At 35.0% G+C, this 19,582-nt stretch overlaps 6 protein-coding genes across 7 annotated transcripts; 1 reads left to right on the top strand and 5 right to left on the bottom strand.

Moving 5' to 3' along the window:
* Positions 1–182: 182 nt before the first annotated feature.
* LOC100184265 lies at positions 183–5,765 on the bottom strand. 2 transcript variants are annotated; one of them, XM_026836685.1, is made up of 5 exons: positions 5,656–5,765; positions 1,835–2,039; positions 1,479–1,606; positions 960–1,149; positions 183–683 (listed from the first exon to the last, which is right to left on the bottom strand). In XM_026836685.1, exons 2-5 carry the CDS (start codon positions 1,978–1,980, stop codon positions 476–478), a joined length of 672 nt encoding a protein of 223 aa, XP_026692486.1. In that variant the 5' UTR covers positions 1,981–2,039; positions 5,656–5,765; the 3' UTR covers positions 183–475. The 2 variants fall into 2 exon arrangements, with proteins under 2 accessions (XP_026692486.1, XP_002121274.1); XM_002121238.4 differs by lacking the exon at positions 5,656–5,765 and adding an exon at positions 3,056–4,294.
* Positions 4,507–5,650, top strand: LOC100175578. The gene is made up of 2 exons (XM_026836686.1): positions 4,507–4,642; positions 4,874–5,650. Exons 1-2 carry the CDS (start codon positions 4,610–4,612, stop codon positions 5,567–5,569), a joined length of 729 nt encoding a protein of 242 aa, XP_026692487.1. The 5' UTR covers positions 4,507–4,609; the 3' UTR covers positions 5,570–5,650.
* Positions 5,766–6,059: 294 nt separating the features above from the next.
* On the bottom strand, positions 6,060–9,186 carry LOC100186645. Its single transcript, XM_026836684.1, has 7 exons — positions 8,882–9,186; positions 8,468–8,540; positions 8,046–8,139; positions 7,822–7,953; positions 7,553–7,625; positions 7,189–7,280; positions 6,060–6,853 (listed from the first exon to the last, which is right to left on the bottom strand). Exons 1-7 carry the CDS (start codon positions 8,921–8,923, stop codon positions 6,382–6,384), a joined length of 978 nt encoding a protein of 325 aa, XP_026692485.1. The 5' UTR covers positions 8,924–9,186; the 3' UTR covers positions 6,060–6,381.
* Positions 9,187–9,417: 231 nt separating this feature from the next.
* Positions 9,418–17,056, bottom strand: LOC100178742 (tight junction-associated protein 1). Its single transcript, XM_002119929.5, has 14 exons — positions 15,711–17,056; positions 15,598–15,641; positions 15,100–15,264; positions 14,896–14,959; positions 14,605–14,712; positions 14,373–14,456; positions 13,894–14,067; positions 13,237–13,396; positions 11,766–13,021; positions 11,618–11,685; positions 11,197–11,404; positions 10,841–10,954; positions 10,442–10,539; positions 9,418–10,235 (listed from the first exon to the last, which is right to left on the bottom strand). Exons 1-9 carry the CDS (start codon positions 15,750–15,752, stop codon positions 12,459–12,461), a joined length of 1,404 nt encoding a protein of 467 aa, XP_002119965.1. The 5' UTR covers positions 15,753–17,056; the 3' UTR covers positions 9,418–10,235; positions 10,442–10,539; positions 10,841–10,954; positions 11,197–11,404; positions 11,618–11,685; positions 11,766–12,458.
* Positions 9,927–11,808, bottom strand: LOC100176432 (methyltransferase-like protein 24). The gene is made up of 6 exons (XM_002119818.3): positions 11,766–11,808; positions 11,618–11,685; positions 11,197–11,404; positions 10,841–10,954; positions 10,442–10,539; positions 9,927–10,235 (listed from the first exon to the last, which is right to left on the bottom strand). Exons 1-6 carry the CDS (start codon positions 11,806–11,808, stop codon positions 9,927–9,929), a joined length of 840 nt encoding a protein of 279 aa, XP_002119854.2.
* Positions 17,057–17,385: 329 nt separating the features above from the next.
* On the bottom strand, positions 17,386–19,108 carry LOC778736 (homeobox protein OTX1). Its single transcript, XM_002119663.3, has 3 exons — positions 18,934–19,108; positions 18,554–18,741; positions 17,386–18,217 (listed from the first exon to the last, which is right to left on the bottom strand). The coding sequence occupies exons 1-3, from the start codon at positions 18,995–18,997 to the stop codon at positions 17,606–17,608; spliced, it is 864 nt and encodes a 287-aa protein (XP_002119699.2). The 5' UTR covers positions 18,998–19,108; the 3' UTR covers positions 17,386–17,605.
* Positions 19,109–19,582: the final 474 nt, after the last annotated feature.

Below are 19,582 nucleotides of genomic sequence, written 5' to 3'. Positions count from 1 at the left end.
TGCCTTCAAAGTGTGGAGGGAAATCCCCTACAATTGTTAATGCTATAAAAATCGTAAAAAAGGGGGGTCTACTTTCTAGCATACGGTATTTTTGAAACGTCCTAGCGAAAAGCGAGGGTTACAATTAAACACAATGTTCAAGCAACAAAAGTACTTGTACTGACAGGATGTTTCGAACTTTACTTGTATTTAATATAATACAAAACGCTCGACAAACGAACAAATGTATGACAACACATTAACACTACAGAAACAGAACAGCTCTTGTGAAAACACCACCAAATTAAACGCTACACAATTTTTAAACAAACATATGCATTAAATGGAATGTGTATAGTGCATACTAGCCTACTCTGTACGAATTCGCATATATATTCGTGTAAATTTGACAAGAGTCATAAGCTATGTAAACATGGAAGCGGCCATTCGGGCTCTTTACTTGCTCTCACTCCTACGGATACAGCGAGAGTATGACCTAGTATACTCTCATTGTTTCCTCTTTCAAAAAAACTTCGTCGTTGGTAGTTGCAGCGCACTTTTTGGTTGTTTCACTTAAAGTCGATTGACTTTTGACCAATGCTGCCAGTCTAGTTGACCAACAAGAGTCGCATTGTAGTCCCTCGCCCACGAAGAACGATGCGAAGTCACTGTCGGCTTGTAGAACCTCGCCACAATCACAGTCACTGAAGTATAGTGAAACATATTGGTAGTATATACATCCAGTGTATACCGTTTGTTTTGTGAAAACCAATGTAATAATTATAAATATCTAATTTGGTATACCAATGTTTATTTCATTTGACTTAAAATATGGTAGAACAATAAAATCATGTTACATTTCATAAGTGAAAAAAGTCACTTAAAACACAGCTGCGTGTTTATACATCATATATACGAAGTTAGAGTACAAACTGTAAAATATCGTTTATAACAAAAGTAGAGCACAATTGGTATAAAACCTGCATTTCATCTTCCTTTGAACAAATCCAATCAAAGAATCAAAATTTCCGATTGGATTCTCGACCTCATCTTTGGCGAATTGGTTATTCACGCAAAGATCGAATTTTCGTGGCGTTCGAGTGGGACAGTTCAACAGATCTTCGGACCTCACTCGGTCGAATTTATTAAAAACCAACGGGGTAGGATTGTCTGTAAAAGAAACGCAAATATTTTGAAGCTAAAAGATCCGGAAAATGTCATTTATTAACTTTCAAATGATGACGCTTAAGACCAGAGATAAATGCTGTTCCATCAAGTTTTTAGCAAAGGTCTCTTAAGTAGATCGTGTATATAAATGTTTACCTATAATGACCGAAACTAACTTTCATTTGATAGTGAACAATGAAAATTCAAAGAAATATAAAACCGCATCACCCTTACGACTCCCATAGACTGTTGTTGATTGCAGATTAGTTTGATAATATGTGTTAAAAGTGTCCCATCTTACCCCACAGTACCAGGAATAATTGGTTACTTACATTTTCCATTATTAACAAAGTCTTTATATCGCTCCACACACTCCTGTGCCACAGCAAGTTCTTTCGAACCTCGGGTCAAAACATCAGTAAGACGTTCGTTCCAACATTCGACAGTATCGTTTTTCTCCCTGAAGGTTTAATTATCTTCGTTATTTTTATTTTAATTGTATTTCTTATACACTGTCGCCACGGACAATATGTTTGCCGCAGACGTTTAAACAGCAGCCCTTTAAAAAATTCGACATTTGGATGTAATTCAAACAGAAAATAAACATTTTTTATTGTTTATTGGATAAAACACTAATATAATATCTAATTAAAACCCACGTACGTAGATCCTATATATATATATTCACCCGCATTCCAGACGCTGTGTGACGTCATACCATAGCGAGTGGTCTGTTATAAACTTAACGATTCCAGAAAAATCCAAGCTGGCGTCACCAAACACGTCATTAACGCAGGGGATGAAAAAGTTTCGAATTTTTTGGACGTCGGTCATTTCTACCGATGCGGCTAGGCTTATGGCTCGCTTATTTGTGTGGCCTGGGATGTGACAACCTGAACAAAAAATACTAGGATTATTTCGTAATGGAGATTATATACCAAACATATTTAAATACACAGTCGTATGCCCGAGTATTATGCAATCGACAAGCTATGAAATTTAAATATAAATAAGTTCAATAAACACGTTAGTGCTTATATTTGATTAAAGGCTCGTCCTAAATTCTAATTAAGCCACATATACGGGAAGTCCAGCTTACATGGAAATTTTAATCAAAGCAATTGATATAAAGCTTGTTGCGAGCTTTCCTATATTGGGATTGATATATGACAGTCTTGTTTATATGGAGATATATAGAGTTCATGGAAGGACATACTGTTTACAACGGGCAAATAAGATCGATAAGACTTTACCTTGGAACCGAAATTCAACATATTTACGCGAATGTTGAAACGCAATCTACGTATATAGCGGTTTAAGCTGCATAACAGGGGAGTTACTGCGGATTTTCTGCTCTTTATCAAAAGCTAATCCTTAGAGTGAAAGGTTATAGCAGGTTGCATGGATTTAATTGCAGCTCGCCGCACAAGCATTAGTATAAGCATGGCGTTGAATACTGGTAGTTTATAGCAAACAAAAATTAGTATACGTTTATCGATGGCGAATTCTAACTACTGTTGTTTTGAGTTGTTCCGTAATTTAGATTACCGTTATAGCTAGCGAAGAAACAAATGAATTTAATATTGTTTGTATTTTGTTTATTAAACTGTTCCCAAGTCGACGCGTATGTAGGAAAAAGAGAGAGTAAAAATGTACGCATGCATTAATTATAAACTTGCGTATTTAATACAATGTGCGGGTTAGAGTAAGATGGGGCATATTTTCATTTTCTTTATCGCCCCAATTGGTAGTAAACAACGAATATTTAAAGAATTATTTAACCGTAATCGTTAAAAACACGCGATTAGGAAATAGTGAATATTATGAGCTGAAGGTATTCATCTAAGGCTATAAAGGTATTATAAATTAAGGTTTGATTAAAATCAAGACAATACGTTGTATAACTTACCCAACGTGGAGCTGACATAACATAGCAACACAATTACTACAATAATGTTCTTAACTAAGTTAATAGGCCACGCCATCTTACAAGAAAAACTTCGTTTAGTTTAGAAAATAAAATTTCAGTATGACGGAGCTAGAATTAAACCACACAACATAGCAGTCTTTGAAAGTGAAGTCTTATGTACTAAGGGTTACGTAACATATAAAAGAAACTATACGTCAAATCCGTATGATATGTTATTAAATCTTTACGATATGCATTTAGTTGGCTAAATATATTGGCAATAGGTCGGCATGTACGTAGCAATACGCATTTGGGCGTATGTTTTGTATCGTATAATGTAGCAATTAAAACTTTAAAAACAACAGGCCATAATGGATTTGCAATGTGTATAAGGTTCTTATATGCGTCCTTTTTCATATTGTGGTTGACACAAATTTTCTTTTGGGTGTCGCATATATGATTTACGACGATTATATTAATTGAAACTGCGAAGAGAATAAATTTTACACAACAACGCAAAATGTAGACTTATTTGGTTTAAACATTTATATTAATTGAGTTCGTGAATTAGAACGAAAACTGATCATCAAAAATGGATTAATAAGCGGCGGCTTACGGTGTTTGTTGTGATTGTAGTCCATATGTTTTGATAACAATAAAATAATGTTGCAAGCCAAAACGCAAAAGAGACATTCTAAACTATTTACATTTGTTTAGTAGATTTAAAGGTTTTGTGGATTAGTGCACAGCGTTATCTCAATAACCTTCGAAGCAAGGCGCACCTGAAACAAAAGACGCTCTAAAACCGTAGCCAGCGTCTCATGCCCCGAATTAGAGAACTTGTTTAGCGAAGGTGATGATACTCGTGCGGATTATTGGTCTGTAGTATCTCTCCTACCCTGGACTGGTGCCGAGTGTGAAAAGAAAGACCTTATTTGCTAACTCGAGCGCCGACGCTTTCAAACGCCGACATGAAAAAGCGAAAAGAAGTTGGACGAGCGCGAGGCGCTAGGGATGAAATGTGTTACATTTAACACTGACTGTGGTGCGTGTATATAACAGGTTGTGAAGAGTCAGAAGTATCAGTCGAGCAGAGTTCACAGTAGCGAACACATACCAAGACCTTAAATAAGAACAACGCTTGTTATTAGCGACCAGTTACAACGGCGCACTGAAATGTGCTCAATTATAATGCGATTATAAGTTAGAAATTTTATGGAATAGCGCACACGCGTTGGAACGTTTTACGAGTTTGAATTATAATCGTACGCCGTCGCCGTGTCTGTACGTTGAACTAGGGTTATGTATTCAAACACAGCGTGAATCCATTCATAGCTAATGTGTTATCACTGCGGGTTTATGTAGGTCATTACGCTGCGAATCGATTTTAATTGTATAACCAGTCGAGCTGATGACGTGTGATCCTTGTCACAGATAAAACGCCTGACTGTCTTTGTACCATGATGACGTCATTATTCGTATTTTTTTCCTCAGCTGCTAGCAACCTTAGCTTCAGTATTCATACTTGCCACACTGAATTATCTGCTCTCAAGAATGAAGTTCACTGTCGACCATTTCAAGAGACTGGTGAGTGTTAATATATATAGTCACATATAAGAGTAATCATAATAGCAGAATGGTGACTGATTTTAGAGAAGCAAAGGATTGTGTGTTTCAGACGATTCAAAATCACTGCATGGTTTATCAGTAGTTAAATCGCGTATAAACCGACTGTCGAGACGCTGAAAAATAAGTTCGGAATCAACTGTCAGAAACGTAGAGATTTCGACTTGTTAATCAAGTTATTTCTTTTTTTAGTCGGTGTCCGATCTACGATCCTTTGAACAAAGCATGAGCATGTGGTTTCGTGCCCGAGACAGCCAGAAGAACCTTGTGAATGCGCTCGGGTTAGCGAAGGTTGATTGCCCGACACTCAATAGAAGATTACGTGTTCCGGAGATATCAGAGCGCCACTCCAGCGTTGTGCTCAACTGCACTCCACCACGAGTAAAACTAAGTCAAGCCGTAAGGGAAATGTCGCCGGCCAAATCGAAATCAGTGACGTCAGGGGAGCTGTTAAAGTTCTGGCAGAAATTCCAAATTTCGACGCCGAAAAAAGAAACCTTGTCCACGAAATCAAAACCTTGTGCGAAACCAACAAGACCAGTAACTCAATGCAAGAAACGACTGGAACCACAGACCACAGTTAAAGTTTCACCGTCACCCCAAACACAAGTAGTTCACTCCCGACTACAATGCCCCCTTTCAAGCAGCATAAACCTAAACAACAGAACCGCTGCCAGAAACTGCATTGACCTAAACTCTAACTCGGTAACGAAACCAAGATTTCAACCCCGCCCTTCGCCAACAAGAAAGCAAAACCGACCGATGAGCCTCAGGAAAATGGTAACTCTTCGTGAGCACCGTAAAAAATGTGAGGAAAGAGTGCGAGAACTTGAAGCCCAATCGCGCCGCCTTAGACGAAAGAAAGCCGACAAAAGTGTTAAGTTATAAATACTGTTCCTGATTAATTGTTCGCCATTTTCGTTTTGTTCGTGAATTTTTCTATTAAACGCCAAAGGTTCAACATGTCAACTTACCTGGTGTGTTTTGAAAGGTTGTATTGGTAGCAGCATTATATTGAGATTAGGTTTCTTTCTTTTGATTCTATACGTACATCAGATTGGGGTAAGATGGTCCATGGGCGATTTTCATTTATCATTCATTTAATACAAACAGATAATATTTACAGAATTATTTAACCATATCCTGACAACTCTAAAAGAGCGTTGTTAAAACAGGATTAGTAAATCTGGGACATTATGTTGTAAATCTATTTACTCACTCTACTGTGCTGTGCTATATTTACCGGTCTAAATAGTATAGGTACAGTAAAGAAACCAATGAAACTTATGCTCACTGTCCAGTTATAAAACATAGGAGTGTTTTGACACACCAGACATACATGTTCATCCACACACAGAAGAGTTGTAACCGCCATTAATTTGATGTTTTTATAGCAGAGAAACACAAAATAACTGCTTGGTTGTCGATACACAGGTACAATATGTAACAATGAAATTTACAATTTAATACCAAAACAAAAAATGTGAACGTATGTTGTCATGTGTGTTACTAATACCAAGTATTAATGTAGTGAGTGTCAAGCAATGTATTGAAAATACGATTTGGTAATGAACTAAATTTGCAACAAAACAGAAGTGAAATAGCAATTTGTGATAAAAATACGAAGATTGTGCCCATTCATGCGGACTGCTTAATCTGACAAATACTGGAAAATGATTAAAAGCGTCAGCCACAAGATGTCAGATGTCATAATCATCCTGTTCACTGAGGTGTGACCTTGACTTGCTGGTGCCACCCGCTGGATGGATGGACGAGGCAAGCCCCCTTGTGTGTTCAGACATCGGGTTGTAAGGATACGAAAAATCGACGATTCGATTTGTATCTTCTGTAGGGTAAGCGATACCGTTGCCGTAAGTTGGCCTGTAATCACTTTGCGAATGTTGCCTCACTGGGTGCAGTGGCGGCTCAAAACTGTTTGGTTTGTGCGGAGGTTCCTTATGGTCCGCAACTCCAGAGTTTGGTTTTGGTCTATGCATCGTGTTCAGCGTTTGATAGGTCATGTCCACTGGGTTTTGTGGTATCATATGAGGGGGATTCCCTGTAAGTGACTCATCCTCACTTGACACTCGCTGCACAACGTGTGCTCCCGTAGTGAGAACGTTTTCAAGAGGAATATGGAACTTATTTTGATTTCCAACAGGCGCAGATACCCTAATTAAACAACAACTATAATCTACTTTATAGAAGACAAACATAAATCATACACAGATGACAGAGAAAACATCAGACGTTTTTTCAGCTCGGACCTTAAGTTGAAAGTCGCTTCTTTCAGACAAATTAGTTTCATCCAAAGCCAACTTATGGCTACTTTATAGAAATCAGACCTGTTAATCCAGCAGTTTAGTTTTGAAAAAATAATTTTTGGTTTATTATATCCAAAACAATAAAAGAATGAAAGTGGTTTGTGGAATTTGTTTTGTGTTATTATTCTAGTCCTTAAACCTGTATGTCTGTTATAGTTAAAATTACCAACAAATATAACTCACCCTTGAACAGATAAACTTGTTTGTATTGAAGTTTGAGAAATGTGAGTGTTTTTAACTTTTTTGATTTCCCCATCTTTTTCATCAGAATCAGTCTGGAGTGCAAACAGTTAATGCAGTTTAAGTTTCAAAATTCAAACCGGAATTTAAAAAAAGGTCAAACAAATAGCAGTATTGTTGGAGTCTTATTCCTAATTTATATGTTATGTATTAAAGTATTGAAAGTTTAACATATGCTATGACCTAGGTATGTAACCTATAACCCCAAAAGGTAGTCATATTTTTATTACCCAACATTATAGCTACCTTATCAACCAAAAAAATTAAAGATAAAAGGTTCAGAATATTTGAACATAACTCCATTTACCTCTATTTCAAGATCTGATTCAGATTTTACGAGTTTTAATCTTTTGTTTGCAACTCCTTGCTGTGGTTTGCTCCTGTGACATAAGTTTTCATGTTATTACCTTAAACTTTATAAAGACATTGACAATATATATATAGAAGTTAGAGAGAAACAACCCAAACAAACCAGTAGGAAAAGTAAACAGAACAATAATTTTACAAAAATACTTTAAAATGAAACAATAAAATGTTAACATAACAAAAAAAAACACAAGCTGACAAACAGCCTACCTAGCTTTACTGTCATCCTGCCCTTCTGTGGTTGGTTGTACAATTCCTTCTTCTTCATTCTGTGTCTCAGGAATGGAGTTTACAACATCTTTGAGGAAATCAAACATACTTACTGTCTGTATGCATTCTCTCCTGAACAAATATGTCTTGTGTAAATAAATAAAGTAGATTTAAAAAAGGTATATTAAAAATTAACAGAAGAACATTAGGTAAAGTTAACTTACAGATGGGAAGTTGACATGGTTTTTGCGTGTTTTCCTTTCGTTACCTCGCCAGTGTGTTGTAAAATGGAGGCTAAAAACATCTCCAAGCATTTCGCTGCAGGGTTTTCAATCAAAGAGTTAAGAAAACAAAGCTATAAAGTGCGTAACGGGCAAAAAAAAGGACATGGTATTCTATGAAAGATATATATTTCGCCTAACACGGTATCATCAGTCTTCTATTTAATTAAAATAGGATATTTTAGCACAGAATCCTAGCAATTATTTTATTACGAACACTGGATAAGGGTCAGATTTACAAGATTAATCCCAGTACTGGTTTTAAAGCCATCTACAAAACATACAAAATACACTGTATTGGCATGTTTACACAATTGCTTATCAATAATTTTAATTTTCTTTAATTACAAAACGACAAAGGATACAAATTAAAACAGGAACTGCAGCTGAAACTTTCCCTATCTCTTCATCAGTTTGCATTATTTTCTTAATCCTTGCCTGGCAGGAAATCATGACATAATGTTAAGATATTCAACCGTAAACCCCAAAAACGTTCAATAAAAAAAGGAAATTTACCAATCTAATAAAAATATATATGGGTGCTAGTGTAAAAATCCAACTCCTACTTTATTTGATTACCGCTAAACCCTATATAAGCAAAACTACTAATCCATATATTAACTTAACTTAACTATATTTTTCACTATTGCCAAGAATCCTTTGTTCAAGATTTGGCTAAACGTTAGAGCTCAGTTGTTACGGAAGATTCTTCACTAGAACCCTTGGCCTTGTATAAAATATTGAAAGACTTCTTAGTATAACTTGTATAAGCAACTTACAGGAGGAAATCTGGAGTTATATTTCTTTTTCTTGGAAGGCATTATGTTGGAATATGACGATTTCTGTATAGATAGGTTTCTTCTTGTACAAGACTTCTTGACACTGACCCTAAAACATCGGGATTTTTTACAAAATGTGACGAAAACTCAATCTTAACCTAAGCTGTAGGCAAAAAATCCGATAAATATTAATCTTATATTATATATATATTGTTAATATTAACAAATATAAAAATTTCATGCATGTTGTTAACCTGCAATGTGATATTTACGGAACTAAGTTTAGAGATAAAATTAACAACAATACGGAGTTAAAATTTCGGTTTTCGTTCTACGTCACACAACGCATTTTCACTTTCCCCTAAATCTGAATTGCAGTGTTTCCGAAACTCATTACGACAATAAAAAGTGTTGACCACGTTAAACACGATCATCTCTTGATTTTAACTCTTATTAATAATTAGTATCCCTATAAACGAAGCAGGTCTTTAATATGTGCACTTATAAAAATGTAGATTCACTAGACTTTTCCTGTGTAATGTGACACCAACCAGATTTTATTAACAGTACAGAAAAACGCAGAAAGTTGCAAACTGTAATACAGTATACTGAAAACCGCAAAACAGTATAAAAGATAAGGTTAATAGACCCAAAATGCACAAATAGTTGAAGAAATTAAATGCTGGGAAATGTTTATCGTTCATAAAACAGTTTAATGACTGAGGTAACAAAACTTGAAGATAATATGGTGTGTACAAAGTTCATGTAAGGAACACAAAACAATTAGCAATATTTGTGCAAACGAACTTCTTTCAATCACACAACTACAAAGCCTATGGTGGAAAAAACGTTTAAAAAAAGCAACCAAATTTTACAAAAAAAACTGTGTAAAGTAAAATCAGCATTAACGCAATAGGTGCAACATGAAATATTCTCTAAATATGTTGCATAAAAAAATTAACAAAGATTTGTCCAAAATTAAAAACCACCTAATGCATTGCAATATTGTCTACCACACAGCAATTCCATCTTGATTAGTACATAGTTACTTGGGCTGACAAGGCTCTACCTTCCCTGTATTAACCATTGCTACTTCCCACAATATAATTGCATCATTATATAAAATTTTCTGCTTGCCCTTCAGCTGAGTATAACTTAGATCTGGTTCCCAACGTATGTTGTCTGTGGTGTTGTAAATTTTCCAACCATGATCACGGAGTTGGAGAAGTTGTCGGTATATCGTGTCAACCCGATCTGCCCACTTCTTCTTAGTAAGAGGACCAGCCAGGTGGATTTCCATGGCAAATTGACGAACACATTTGTGCAGGCCAGTATCTAACAGCTCTTGTAGAAGCTGAGTGAAATTTGTGGTTAAATTCATGGTACAAACTAAAATTAGTTCTATTTGTATAACAGTCAGTCTTTTATATTAGTACCTAATCTACAATAAAACCTAATCCTTTTAGTCGAAAATGCAGTCATTCAATGATGTGTAGTACTACCTGCTACTATAAATCCAGTGTAAACAAAACAGCACAAAACTATGAATATGTTACATACCACGTCCTCAAAGCCTCCCCTGTTTCCTGGTGCATCGGTGTCCACTTTTAAATAATCTAAATAGCGTCCATTGTGGTGCATTTCTTGCAGTATAGTTTCTAAAACATACAAACAGATTAGCTTTATAAATATGCAAATTAGGTTTGTGAGTATTGAAATAAAGGTTTATGTATAATAACTTTATTTAATATAAACAAATTATATATATAATTATAGATAACTCCTAAAAGACAGTAATTATGGTTTAAAAATCTGACATTTCTGGAGACCGTGCTTATTCATTGCAGCCTAACAAAGATCGTCAAAACGTCCATTAAAAACAAACTGTGAATCAGCCAAATCTTGGCCTAAAAATATGTTTGCATTTTAACATTTAACAACACATCCACACAGTCTAACTTAAAGTTCGCATCTTCCAGCCATTGCTATCTTTATCAAGATCTACATCTGAGATCCCAGTCTTGTGAAAAGTAACTCCAGATTCACGATGCCAACCGTCTTCATAAGTCATGCCTGTGGTTGGTTACGCAATGTTAATGTGAGCCATGTGAGTGTGGAAGGAATGCTGCGGCATATTGCCCTGACCTCTTCACATATTGCCCATTTTAATATCTCGTTTTAAAGAATTTTACACTGGTACTTTTTTAATTTACAAAAAACTTGGATAATTATTTTTTAAATTTCAAAAAACTTGGATACTACTTTTTAAATTTCAAAAAACCTGGATACTTCAAGGTGATAAACCCCAGACTTACTTGGGTCAAATGAATGAACTTCACACTTTTTCTTTGCAATTTCATCATCAAAGGAAAAGTCAAACCCCACCCCGAATGAATACATGAGGCACTTGTAGTCCTTGTTTGTACTTAGGGGCCAGAACTTCTCTTCAGTACATAAATCATACGCACCATCCATCCTCATTTCAGGTTTGCCACCAAGATATTCAGACTTGGTACATTTATACTGAAGAAAATAAAGTAAGTCACACCCCACCCTTTATAAAACAGACAAATTACAAATAATCTAAATACATGTGTTCCTGAACTGTTTAAAACTATTTGAACAATTTATAATGTAAAAAAATCTAAAATTAACATATAGGTTGCTGTATTACGCAAAAAAATAAAATAAGGTTTAACACATGGAGGTCAGCCAGGTCACTCTTACATTATTTACCTGCATTGTGTAAACATAGTTCCAAAGTTTATCCAATTGAGCAGCAGCCAACAACACAGGTGTAGTGTCTAAGAAACAAAAAAATATATATCTCTGTTTAATAACTAACACGTTTCGTTATGTTAAAACTAATCGTCAATATTTTTACCTTGGATTGATGACGGTAGAACACGAGTCATATCTTTGCCCATGTAGATGGAAAAAAATACCAAGAATGCCAACAAACCAGAAAAAGCGATTATAACTGTCTTTTTATTTAACCGTAGCATCATTGTAAAATGACTTTTACCAACGTTTTGTCTTCATCTAAAATTTACGGAAATGTTCACTTTTCGAGCACTGTTGCTAAACGTATTTCAAGCGGTTTTGACTTTTATATTAAACAGGGAGTTTAAAACGTGAGCAAAAAAAGTATAAATTCTTACGAGAGCACATACCCTGTAACAGTTTTAATAAAAGCAACATACTATATGGCAAGTTAGGATTTATTATGTGAAGTAAAGAATATATTAGGTAGAATGAAATATTATATGAATAAGCCTATCTACAGCTTCAATTTGTCAAAATCACAAAAAATAAAATTGTAACGTACATTCAAGTCACAATGAAAATAGTGTAATAAACCTGGCATAAAGATTTTAATTGTAATTTATACAAACACTGGCAAAGTCCACCAAAAACCTACAGCATGTGCAATGATTTGTTTGAAATGAAATCAAAAACATATGATTAATCAAAAAAAAATAAATTGCATCTAAATTTTAACCACAAATTAATGTAATATTTCTACTCTGTTGACACTGTAAATGTATTCAGGTAGTTTCTATAAACACAATGCTTTTCAGTTCATTAGGTTACCATACTCTTGTGCACAGCCAAAGCTGTTTCGTCTAAAAGTAGGAAAATCTTCATTCTCGTTATGAAGATGAGATATGTCTGAGTGTTGGGAAACTTTGCTGGGTGAACTATTGCTTGAAACACTTGGGTCTGAACCTGGAGTGACTGGCGTGGTTGCTTCAAATGGTGAGTAATGCTGCGGTGATGATAGAGTGTCACTCAAATCTATGAGTTGCAGTTGATTGACAGCGGGCTCCAACTCAGTTTGGGACTGCTGGGGGTTTACCTCTTGTGTAAATGAAATTAGTGGGTCAGCGTTCTTTGGCGAGGTTCTTTTTGGTGGAGAGAGTTGTATTTTACGAGCAGGACTATTTGGTGGAATAATTCGTTGCGAGGGTGGTTGAGAACTTACAGGCCTTGCATCAGTTTTGTATTGGTTACGCTTTCTGCCAACGGAATACGCACCGTAGGCCCCGGCAGGAGAGTCGTCAATATCGTCGTTCTGTGTAACAGTGACATCGTGTGAAGGAGCTCGTTGCCATGGTGATGATTCTTGTTCTTTCAATGCTGGAAGAGTAATTGAAGTTTTAAAAATATGGGATGCTACAAACAATAGTACCATAACAAATTGTAAAATGAATAATGATATCTTATTATGTAAACAGCCAGCAGCCAACACAATGCAGCAAACATAAGACACAAACACACAATAGTTTTAATTTTTCTTCGTACAGATTTTGAAATAAGTTCAAAAGCTTAAACTCAAGAAATGATAAAACAACCTTCATAATCCGGTTTGATGAGAGCTTTGTTGGTTGGTCCTGGTTTATATAACGAGGTTAGTTTGGGGTCACGAATGTAATCTGATGGTTCCAAGTTAAGATAAACATGCTCTGGCTTTTCAAGCACATTGGCAAGCAACTCAAACGGAACAGATGGATTCTGAAATGTTTTGTGAAAAAAAATTGACAAACTATGAGGTGACTGCATGAGAACTAAACAGTGAGGTAAAACATAAGACTGAGAGCATTGGTGACTGGTAAAAAAACAGATGTTTATGGTTATTAGGTTTGTGGTAGCTGTATATACCTTATGCTATACAGTTATTTGCTTGTGGTATAAAAAGCTTAGACAGTAATACATATTAATATTCCATAAATTAAGGTGTGTCAAAGATGATTAGACGAGCAACAAAGGATTGTGCAGTCGTAAAAGATTATCAGCTCATGGCTTAAGGGCAAAATAAACCATTTGTCTAATGTGGTTTATACTTTTACTGGGAGTATTTTATCACAGAATGATTCATGCAAAAATAACCACAGCAAAGCATAAGAATTCATATGCTTAACATAAAGTGACAAAACATCACTCAAAAATTTATAACACTAATCAACAAAATGCATCACAACAACATTAACACAAGATGTATTGTAACATACTGATGGGTTGGGAAGCTGTGGTTGGTCATCTAAATGGATGAGAGATGGATGTTTGGATGGTGTTTTTTCCTCATCCGTGTCGCTATCTGAATCATCATATGGGTTGATGTATTCATGGTAGTCTTGCACTTGAACTTTGTAATTCTCCACCTTTTCCTGGATTTCAACAGGCAGCTGCAATGTTAAGTAATATTATGTAGCAATAGCAGATTTATAGCCATATTATTAACAATAACATAGTTAAATAGCATTAAACATAGTGCAATGTAAAGACGTTATATGGAATAAATATAATTTTTAAAAAAATACAAAGGAAATGTAACCCAGACCAGTGCGGTAAACTATACCCCAGGCCCTGAAACCTGGCCCATGGCTTTTCTATGTAAAGGCACCATACACAATAATATATAGCAAGACGACAAGATGCCTGTGCTATAACTTAAGTTTCCTACTTTACTGAAATAATGAGGAAGTCTTACTTTTTCTTGCTTTGGAACTTGGTAATTGGAAGGATGACATTTAAGTAGTTGAACAGCTGCATTGCAATCTTTTCTTAATCTTTCCTGTTTTATTGAAAATCAAATAGTGTTATTTGTTACCATTATCCGATATAAATAAAATTAACAAAACATGTTAAGAGAAGGTAACTAAATAGTTTATAAAAACTTCCAAATTATAGTTAAAAAGTGCGAAACAGAGAATATTACTAACATTGTCTTCTTGAGCTTTACGCAGAGCATTCTTGGACTCTGTTAGTTTGTTGGCTAAATCATCAACGTCTCTGGTTAGAAGTTGATTCTCATTTTCAAAATATTTCATCTGAAACAAACAAAATGTTCATTATGCCACAGCATGATGTGATGCACTATATGCTCATTTACACACATGACATGTGGTGGTTTCACAATCCCAATGCTTACTAACTAAGGCATACATGAAATAAACTAATCAGTCAAAGACATGAAATATTGGAATACAAATCAATTGTTTAAATGTACTTACCTTTTGTAATTGCTCTTCTAAGTTGGCATTCTTTTGTTGCAAAGAAATATAGCTTGATTGAAGGCTGTAAAGAATAGAAAAGTATTATGTGTTACACTGTTACACCATTACTGTAAAAACTTCGGAAATTAATTAAGTTAAAACACACTAAAAATTTTTAATTAACACCACTTTTATAATGGGAAAGTAGGGAAACTAAGTTACTTTTTAATTTGTTCCTCGCTTTTTGATAAATTCCTTTGGGAAATTTCAAGTTCATTTTGCAAATATTCCTTCTTTTGTTCAAACTCTGCTGACATTTGTTCAATCTTCCTTGTGATATTGGCTGAATTATGATCCCCGCTTGCATTGTTTGAAGTGAATGAGTTGCTGAAATGTTTGCAACAGATTAGTTTGTTATTTCTTATCTTTGAAATGCTACATTTTGACACAACATGTACAGTTTAATTTCTTGGTATATAGCAATGAAGATACTATTAATTCGAATAAATTGAAATGCAACGGTTTGAAACATAAGCTAAACTGGAAACTTTAGGCGAGTTATAACAAAATAATTAATAAAAACTATACTTGTGATTGCAACCATGCAGAACACTTTCTTTATACTGTCAGCCCAAGCAAAGGCATAAACATACATTAATATATTGTACAGTTACGTTTTGGCTGAAAATAGAATATACAGTAATACATTTTATGACATACGTTTTCGCTTGAACTTTATTGGTTGCAGTGGTTCCTAAATACTCCTGAAAAAAATATGGTTTGTAATTTTTGTATTTTTATGTCTTTTTTTTAAAACAGTCAACAAAACTTACAGACGCTTTTCTGTATGGTCTGTTCCTTGTTGGAGCTGACATTTTAACTGCAGAGATTAAACCTCCACTCTTTGCACCAGTTTAAGCACAGAAAAATATGTAACATTTACTGCTATACAATGTCCATCTGAAAATTTTAAGACATGTATGTACAGAAGATTACATTATATACAAGGTATTTGATTAAACAGTGCAACAATTTATTGAAAATTCAAGTTTGTTCATTAATAGAAAAGCTGTTGATTATGCCTAAAAAGGTAAAGATATTTAACTGTTTAAATTTTGGCAATTAACAAAATGTTGTACGTCTGACGTTTTAAGGTGATTATTTAAAACACGGAATACACGGCATAGTGTTAATGACTTAATGTGCAACATTACATGTTTTAAAGTTACTGTAAATGTGAGAAAAAGCACGTATGGTTTGTAATATTATCAAAGAACACATGAGGTATACGACATATCATTATCCTGAGGTATGGGCAAATAAAACACAAACAAAAACATACTTTTTAAGTACAATAAAACAAACTCTCACTTAACCGTAAACATTGCATTTTCTGTAAATAAATGGCAAAAATTTCAAAACAAATTTTCTGAGTTTCGAATTAAGGCTACATATATTACCACTAGCATATTTACGCATGTGATGTTTTGTAATATTTCCTACCCGGCAATGTTTAGTGTTAAAATGCATGTTTGAGTTCACATAATTTTACAAACTGTACAATATAAAAAAAATGAGGTAGATTTGATTCAGTTATGTTGGTCAAAATAAAACTTGGCACTCAATAACAACCAGGAATATACAACATTCAACCACTAACACCAAAAAAACAAACACAAAAGGACCAATATACAATGCTGACAGTTTTTTAAGCTCATTTCAGTTCATTCTGTTCCATAATTTCATTTGTTGATTAAATTAATGCATTATATCTTTTAAATTTAATACTTCATATAATACAATTAGTCCATCATACATTTTTGTTCTGTAGCAAAATAATGCAACATAATAACTCCTTAATAGTAGGAAGACATCGGAAACGTTTATTGCTGTTCTGATAAACTTGTTTCAACGTAACTTGCTCGTCTATCCACAAGTCATTTTGTTAAAACTGCACGCTCGATTCGATCAATAATGTACGTTCTTCGTTTTGTTTCATCAGCGAGCAGTTAATTTGCACCGCCTTCATCATTGTCCAGTTATATCATCATAATATTAAGTATAGCTTGAGTGAATTTAAACGATTTCTTACATTACGTTACCTTAACTTCCCAATAGGGAAAGTTAAGGCAACTAACTTGTAGATACAACTTTTTGTCGGATCTTACCGAAAACTTTTTTTACTCGATTAATATCTGTCTCGTTTTATCGCTGGTTTCATAAAACCAAAGTATCGTAGAGTAAAAATTGGCCAAAAATTAAAGTTAAACAATTTCTTGGCTAAGGTTAGGTGTATTATCTGCGCGTAATATGAGCAAGTAATCGTAACTAACAGGTTTATTGATTTCGTTTTATTCATTGCCATAAAATGACAACGATGAGAGAAGTTAGAAAAAAGTTATCAATGGGGTGAGCGGTCTAGCAAAAAGTGACGACCAAAGTTCGTGACGTTAAAGTTTGACGTATTTCTTCTTCAATTGCAATACACGCAAAATACTTTCTACACAATTTTCGAAAAAATGCCTTTGTATTATTTAAAAAGTATACCAGTAATCAACTGACATGTTAGAAGCGTGGACAACTTTGATGCAACAAGTATTGAATACAATTCGCTTAATAGTGCAAAATATCACATATCTGTTTGTTTACTGAATATATATACACGCTACAGTGTAGCCTACAGCCCCATGTTCATATCGATTTAAAGTTAAACAAATGTGACCAGCTTTTATTCCAGATCGCTTTCGTCCGAGCTCTTTCTAGAATCCGAACCGTCTTCGCGGTTTCGCAATTCTCCGGATCCGTGTGTTTCTGTTCTGGGACTGTTTGGCCTTGACCGTGGAAATTCCTTTTCACATTGAGAGTATGTGTTGAAGTGTTGAGCATAGGGCATGAGTGCTGGGTGGGTATCATTTGGCTCATCCCAATGTCGCATTGCTGCGATGCTTGCCAACTCAGAAACTACGTTTGAGTGAGATTTATTGCTTTTCAGAAGAGTTAAGTGGCGATGATGCATCGCGTTCATTAAACCGCCTACTGCTGGGTTTGTGAAGCAGGCATGCGGTGTCGAACTTTCTTGCATTACTTGAGAGCTGGTATGACCGCCCACACCTACAGCGTACTGACTGTATATCTGGTTCAAGGCGAGAATAGATTCAGATGACATTTGTTTGCTAGGTGCTTCTATTTCTGGCAAATTTGTACGGTGAGGTAAAGATACGCATGCTGATCTTGTTTCTGGCGAAACAAACGTCTTACTTCCTTCGGTTTCCGTCTCATTTTCAGAAATTAGTTTCCTTCGTTGTTTGCGATATTTCGCCCTTCGATTTTGAAACCAAACCTAAACGCAAAGGCATGTTATACAATATAGGGTGGGGGAAGATGGGACACCTTTTGACTCTATTTTCTTATCCCATTTAATAGTAAAACCATTTTAAAAAAAGAAACATTCAAAGATTTATAAAACTATATCCCAACGACTCTTACAGACCATTGTTAATTGTTTAAAACGCGATCAGGATATTTAGATATTATGTGCTAAAGATGTCATATCTCCCCCCACCCTATAATTTATTTGAGTCCTTCAATTGTAAAAAATAGTTTTATGAATCCGTGCTAGGACACATCACACATTTTATCACATTGCACATTACGACTCGTTCGATCATTTTTATACCTGAATACGTGCTTCGGTGAGCAGAGTCCGTGACGCCAGGGCATCTCGGTAGAAGATGTCGGGATATTGAGTAATCTGGAAGGCGCTCTCAAGAATAAATAGTTGATGCTGAGAAAAACTTGTTCTGTTTCGTCTTCGTCCTGTTCCGCCAAAGGGGAAAGGGAACTTTATCCCGCAGTTTGAGTTGACTGGAAAATAAAATAACTGTTATTTCTTGCTGTGAGTATATACCCCACGAATGTAAGATTATATTTATATAATCTGCTTATATACTAACCCAATATTTCGAATAGGGCAATAAAATTGACGAGCCCCATCATACGTGTGCGGATTTTTGAAACAGGAAACACTAAATTGATTTATTATTAAAAGCAACTTACCAAACAACGGATGTCCTTCCGAGCTCCCAGCGTTAACTTCAGGTCTTGACGTCATTGGATTCATGTATGACGTAAATGTATTCTAAACCAATGAACGAAAGACAGAGTTTTATATATACCTGACGTGAAAACTTTTTTGCCAAAGCAGTTTTCTTCGAGATTTTAATAATAATTAAAAGTTAAACGGTCTATTAATTCGGGACAGATTTCAAATCGATTCACTTCCTAACTCGTAGCGACGACTTTTGTTCTTATTCCCCAGGTGAGGAGATACCACAAGTCATTTACCGCAAATTAAAAAGACATTGGGAAGTATTTGCAGAAGATTAGGCCAATCACCATATGTTGATTAGCAGAAAAACTATTAAGACGACGTAAAATCAATCGTCTTATTTCAATTTAGTCGGCGCGCAAGGTGTGTTAAAGACAAAGAATTTTAGTTTTGATTAAAACTCTGTTTAAGAAATTGTCATAAATTGACTGCGGGCATAAAGTGTTACTAACGAGTGAAAAACACACGTTGAACACTAATACGACAGTAAGTGAGCTATATGACTACAAGTGTGGTAACTTGACAAGCATAGCATTAAAGTATATGTATACATACACCATGTATAACTGGTGTCTGGTGTATAAAACACTTATTATT

The sequence above is a fragment of the Ciona intestinalis genome, chromosome 11 (genome assembly GCF_000224145.3).
Source record: "Ciona intestinalis chromosome 11, KH, whole genome shotgun sequence".
Lineage (NCBI taxonomy): Eukaryota > Metazoa > Chordata > Ascidiacea > Phlebobranchia > Cionidae > Ciona > Ciona intestinalis.
The sequence above is the reverse complement of the archived record's forward strand: the minus strand, read 5'-3'. Positions and strand labels throughout refer to the sequence as shown.

Bases quoted from the DNA above. Each gene is read 5' to 3' on its own strand.
- LOC100184265 (XM_002121238.4), bottom strand. From the start codon at position 3,131: ATGGCGTGGCCTATTAACTTAGTTAAGAACATTATTGTAGTAATTGTG. The intron at 1,607-1,834 runs GTGAATATATAT...TTAAACCTTCAG, and splicing joins ACACAGCGTCTGGAATGCGG to GGAGAAAAACGATACTGTCG. The intron at 684-959 runs GTTTTATACCAA...ACTATACTTCAG, and splicing joins CAAAGGAAGATGAAATGCAG to TGACTGTGATTGTGGCGAGG.
- LOC100175578 (XM_026836686.1), top strand. From the start codon at position 4,610: ATGAAGTTCACTGTCGACCATTTCAAGAGACTG. The intron at 4,643-4,873 runs GTGAGTGTTAAT...TTCTTTTTTTAG, and splicing joins TCGACCATTTCAAGAGACTG to TCGGTGTCCGATCTACGATC.
- LOC100176432 (XM_002119818.3), bottom strand. From the start codon at position 11,808: ATGGGCAAAGATATGACTCGTGTTCTACCGTCATCAATCCAAG. The intron at 10,955-11,196 runs GTAAGTCTGGGG...AACCAACCACAG, and splicing joins AGTTCATTCATTTGACCCAA to GCATGACTTATGAAGACGGT. The intron at 10,540-10,840 runs GTTAGACTGTGT...TGTATGTTTTAG, and splicing joins CTGGAAGATGCGAACTTTAA to AAACTATACTGCAAGAAATG.
- LOC100186645 (XM_026836684.1), bottom strand. From the start codon at position 8,923: ATGCCTTCCAAGAAAAAGAAATATAACTCCAGATTTCCTCCT. The intron at 7,281-7,552 runs GTAAATGGAGTT...TTTGCACTCCAG, and splicing joins AATCAGATCTTGAAATAGAG to ACTGATTCTGATGAAAAAGA. The intron at 6,854-7,188 runs GTGAGTTATATT...TTGTTTAATTAG, and splicing joins ACAAGTTTATCTGTTCAAGG to GGTATCTGCGCCTGTTGGAA.
- LOC778736 (XM_002119663.3), bottom strand. From the start codon at position 18,997: ATGAATCCAATGACGTCAAGACCTGAAGTTAACGCTGGGAGCTCGGAA. The intron at 18,742-18,933 runs GTAAGTTGCTTT...TTTATTTTCCAG, and splicing joins GGAAGGACATCCGTTGTTTG to TCAACTCAAACTGCGGGATA. The intron at 18,218-18,553 runs GTATAAAAATGA...CTTTGCGTTTAG, and splicing joins TCACCGAAGCACGTATTCAG to GTTTGGTTTCAAAATCGAAG.
- LOC100178742 (XM_002119929.5), bottom strand. From the start codon at position 15,752: ATGTCAGCTCCAACAAGGAACAGACCATACAGAAAAGCGTCT. The intron at 15,265-15,597 runs GTATGTCATAAA...CAAACATTTCAG, and splicing joins AATAAAGTTCAAGCGAAAAC to CAACTCATTCACTTCAAACA. The intron at 13,397-13,893 runs GTATGTTACAAT...AAAACATTTCAG, and splicing joins CACAGCTTCCCAACCCATCA to AATCCATCTGTTCCGTTTGA.